General features: G+C 38.9%; 1 protein-coding gene across 1 annotated transcript; it reads right to left on the reverse strand.

The window, feature by feature from the left end:
• Positions 1–920: 920 nt before the first annotated feature.
• On the reverse strand, positions 921–1,781 carry LOC110265283 (uncharacterized). Its single transcript, XM_021108205.1, has 2 exons — positions 1,653–1,781; positions 921–1,214 (listed from the first exon to the last, which is right to left on the reverse strand). The coding sequence occupies exons 1-2, from the start codon at positions 1,779–1,781 to the stop codon at positions 921–923; spliced, it is 423 nt and encodes a 140-aa protein (XP_020963864.1).
• Positions 1,782–4,053: the final 2,272 nt, after the last annotated feature.

A 4,053-nucleotide genomic window follows, 5' to 3' on the forward strand; every position in this document is an offset into this window, starting at 1 on the left:
GAAGAGAATTTGAATTCAAGCTATCTAACACAAGCAATCAACAATAATAAAGCAATTGACAACAATGAACATGAAATTCCTCAATGCATTAATAGAAATCAAAGTAACAAGATCCAAATCCAAGATCTACAATGCTAGAGTAACAAGAACACTAAATTGAGAGTAGAAGAATGAGATCTACAAACTAGAACAATGTAAAATTGAAATTAAATTCAGATCTAACCAAAGGATCCAAGTGAAGTTGGAATTGAGAAAGCCAAAACCTAGAGAGAAGTTAGAGTTTTTCTCTCTAGAAACATGAACTCCCAAAACTAACTAACTACCAAATTATCTAAATGTGTGTAATGTGTGAATTCCCTTCAATCCTTGGTCCCTTAAGGTCTTTTCCCTCCAAAATTCAGCTTAAAACTGGGCCTGAAGCTCCTCAGAAGTCGCCAGTCACGATTTCCCTAAAGAAGTCACGTGCCGAGCGTCACGCGTACGCATCGTCTGTGATTTTACGATCCACGCGTACGCGTCGATGAGAATTCCGCCCTGCCACGCGTATGCGTCTACGTTTGCGCGCCAATCCCAAATCTAGGTTCCCACGTGTGCACATCAGCTACGCATGCGCATCGATGCCAATGCTCCAAAGCTCTATTTTTCATGCTCCTTCCACTTATGCATGCTTCCTTCCTCTCTTCTAGACCATTCTTGCCCCTATAAACTCTGAAATCACTCAAAAAATAGATCACAGCATCGAATGGTAATAGAGAGAGATTAAAATATAACTTATTTAGGGCCTAAAAAGTATGTTTTCAATCATCAAGAAAAAATTAGGAAGGAGACATAAAACCATGCATTTTATATGGATAGGTGTGATAGAATGTTGATAGAACCCTCTAAATTCTACACAAAATAAACCCTAAAGTTGGGGTTCATCACTGAACTGATTCGGGATCTATCACATGAGTTGCATCAAAACTGTACTTCTGAAGTTGCGAAATGTGGAATACATCATGCAGGTTTGAAAGATGTGCTGGCAAAGCCATCTGATACACTATTGGCCCAATCCTCTTCAGAATTTGAAACAGACCAATGCAACGGAGATTCAATTTCTTTGTCTTTATCGCTCTACCCACACCCGTAGTTGGAATAACTTTTAAGAACACGTGGTCACCCTCTTTAAACTCTAAAGGCTTCTGCCTTCGATCAGCATATCTTTTCTGACGACTCTGAGCGGTAAGAATTTTGGCTCAGATCCTCTTAATATGTTCAGTCATCTCAGCCACCAAGTCGGGCCCTAACAAACTTGCCTCTTCAGTCCCATATCAACGTAGTAGGTATTGACACTTTCTTCTATTTAGAGCCTCATATGGAGCCATTTGATGCTCGCATGATAACTATTATTGTACACAAACTCTACTAGCGGTATATAGCAATCCCAACTCGCTGGTTGGTTCACCATACAAGCTCTCGACATATCTTCCAGAGTTTGAATTGTCCTCTCCAATTGACCATCGGTTTGAGGATGGTACGCCGTGCTTAGTCACAATTGAGCTCCAAACGCTTTCTAAGAAGCTCCCCAAAATCTTGAAGTGAATCGTGATTCTCTATCCGACACTATGGTCATAAGCAAACCATACTGTCTTACAATCTCCTTAATGTATAACCTTGCTAATTCCTCCAAAGAATAAGTCATACATATGCAATAAATGAGCAGACTTCGTCAGATGATCAACAATCACCCACACCGCATCAAATCTTGCTCTAGTCCTTGGCAAACCTGGTACAAAGTCCATGGCGATACCCTCCTACTTTCATTGTGGAATTTCAAGAGGTTGCAACGTCCCGAAAGGCCTTTGGTGTTCAACCTTCACCTTCTGACGTGTCAAACACTTAGATACATGTTTCTCCACGTCATTCTTTATTCCTGGTCACCAGAACATTGCCTTCAAATCGTGATACATTTTTGTGGTTCCAAGGTGAATCGAGAATCTGCCTTTGTCAACACTTCTTGTCTCAACTTCCCACATTTGGCATGCAGATCTTCTCCTTGTATCTCCGATAAACCCCAATTTTGTGGTTTATCTTGTACTTAATTTGGGGGATTTTATCAACTTATCTCACATTTATTCAATGAAATAGTATGGTTTTGTAATTCTCTCTGAATTTGTGCTTAAGAGTGAAAACATGCTTTTTAGGCCTTAAAATAGCTAAATTTAATTCACTTCAATTCCATTCGATGCCTTGATATGTTTGTTGAGTGATTTCAGATTCATAAGGCAAGTATTGGATGGAAGAAGTGAAGAGAAAAGCATGCAAGGTGGAGAATTCATGAAAAAACAAGGATTTAGAGTGCATACATCGACGCGCACGCGTGAAGATGAGGTCGCCAGGCGACTCTGATAAACCCATATTTTATGATATATTTTGTGCTTAATCTGAGTGATTTATTCAATCCTTCACCCACTTATTCATATTAATTGCATGGTTTTACTTTCCCTTCCTTATTATGTGATGTATGTGAAAAACATGTTTTCTATGCTTAAAAATAATTATTTTGATTACCCTTTATTTTCATTCGATGCTGTGATTCGTGTGTTGAGTAGTTTCAGATCTTTTAAGGCAGGAATGACTTAAAGGATGGAAAGGAAACATACAAGATTGGAAGGAAAGCATAAAACAGAGTTTTTGAAGAAACTGGCAGCCACGCGATTGCATGGGCGACGCGGCCACATGCCAGCACGAAAAGACATTAACGCGGCCGCATGACTGACGCGACCGCGCGTCTTGAGCGAAACGCATATGACGCGGACACATGACTGATGCGACCGCGTGACAAGAAAAAAACTCCCAATGATGCGACCGCGTGACCCACGTGGATGCGTGACAGAGGCCACGCACCAGAAATTGCAGAAAACGCTCATAGCAAATTCTGAAGCCCTTTTTGGCCCAAATCCAAGTCCAGAAGGCATAGACCAGAGGTTATGAAGTGGGAAATGCATTCATTCAGGGAGAGTCTCCAATTAGTTAGTTTTTCATGATTTAGATTTAGTTTTGAGAGGGAGATTCTCTCCTCTCTTTTAGGATTAGGATTTAGATTTAGGATTTTATTTGCTTTCAGGATTATCTCTTTTTACCAGGTTCAATATTCCTTTTTATTATTTTCCCAATTTTATTTATGAATTATTCTATGTTATAGATTACTCTTTGAATTAATGTTATTTGAGGTATTTCAGTTTACAATTGCTTTCTTTTATTTATGTTACTTTTATCCCCAATCTAAAGACATTTTTATTCCAGTAGATTTACTTTCCCCCTTTTGGTCTTGGTTAAGAAATCAGTAACTCAGGAGTTATCAAACTCAAACATGATTGATAATCGTTGTCTTTGCTAATTGAATTGAACTTCAATAATCCCAATTTTTCCTTAGGGATTAACTAGGATTTGAGGATCTAACTAATTAGTCACTTGACCTTCCCTTGCTCTAGCAAAGGTTAACTAAGTGGAATTAAGATTCAATTTTCATCATCATTGACAAGGATAACTAGGATAGGACTTCTAATCTCTCATACCTTGCCAAAAGTGTGTTTTACAATTATTTATTTAAATTATAGTCTCTTACTTACTTTAATTGCAATTTAAATTACTTGTTCCTCATCTTCAAAACCCCAATTTACAATCTTCATAACCAATAATAAGAACATACTTCCCTGCAGTTCCTTGAGAAGACGACCCGATGTTTGAATACTTCGGTTATCAATTTATTTAGGGGTTTGTTACTTGTGACAACCAAAACTTTTGTAAGAAAGGTTAATTGCTTGGTTTAGTAACTATACTTGCAACGAGAGTTTACTATAACCTCTAAACCATCAATCTTCAGTTCTTTCAGACGCGTACGCGTGACATGACGCGTACACGTGGGAAGGAACATGCCAGACGACGCATACACGTAGCCCATGCGTACGTGTCATAGCAGGCATGTGACCTCATTAAAGTGAAAATGCTTGGGGCAATTTCTGAGCTTCCCAGGCCCAAATCCAAGTCATTTCTGAGGCTATTTCATGGAGA

The sequence above is a fragment of the Arachis ipaensis genome, chromosome B8, assembly GCF_059453495.1.
Source record: "Arachis ipaensis isolate K30076 ecotype BB chromosome B8, ASM5945349v1, whole genome shotgun sequence".
Classification (NCBI taxonomy): domain Eukaryota; kingdom Viridiplantae; phylum Streptophyta; class Magnoliopsida; order Fabales; family Fabaceae; genus Arachis; species Arachis ipaensis.

What these genes read in the sequence shown, in the direction of transcription:
- LOC110265283 (XM_021108205.1), bottom strand. Translation starts at nt 1,781, where the DNA reads ATGGACTTTGTACCAGGTTTGCCAAGGACTAGAGCAAGATTTGATGCG. An exon ending in TCTTTGGAGGAATTAGCAAG is followed by an intron (nt 1,215 to 1,652) that starts GTTATACATTAA and finishes CTTACCGCTCAG; the next exon opens with AGTCGTCAGAAAAGATATGC.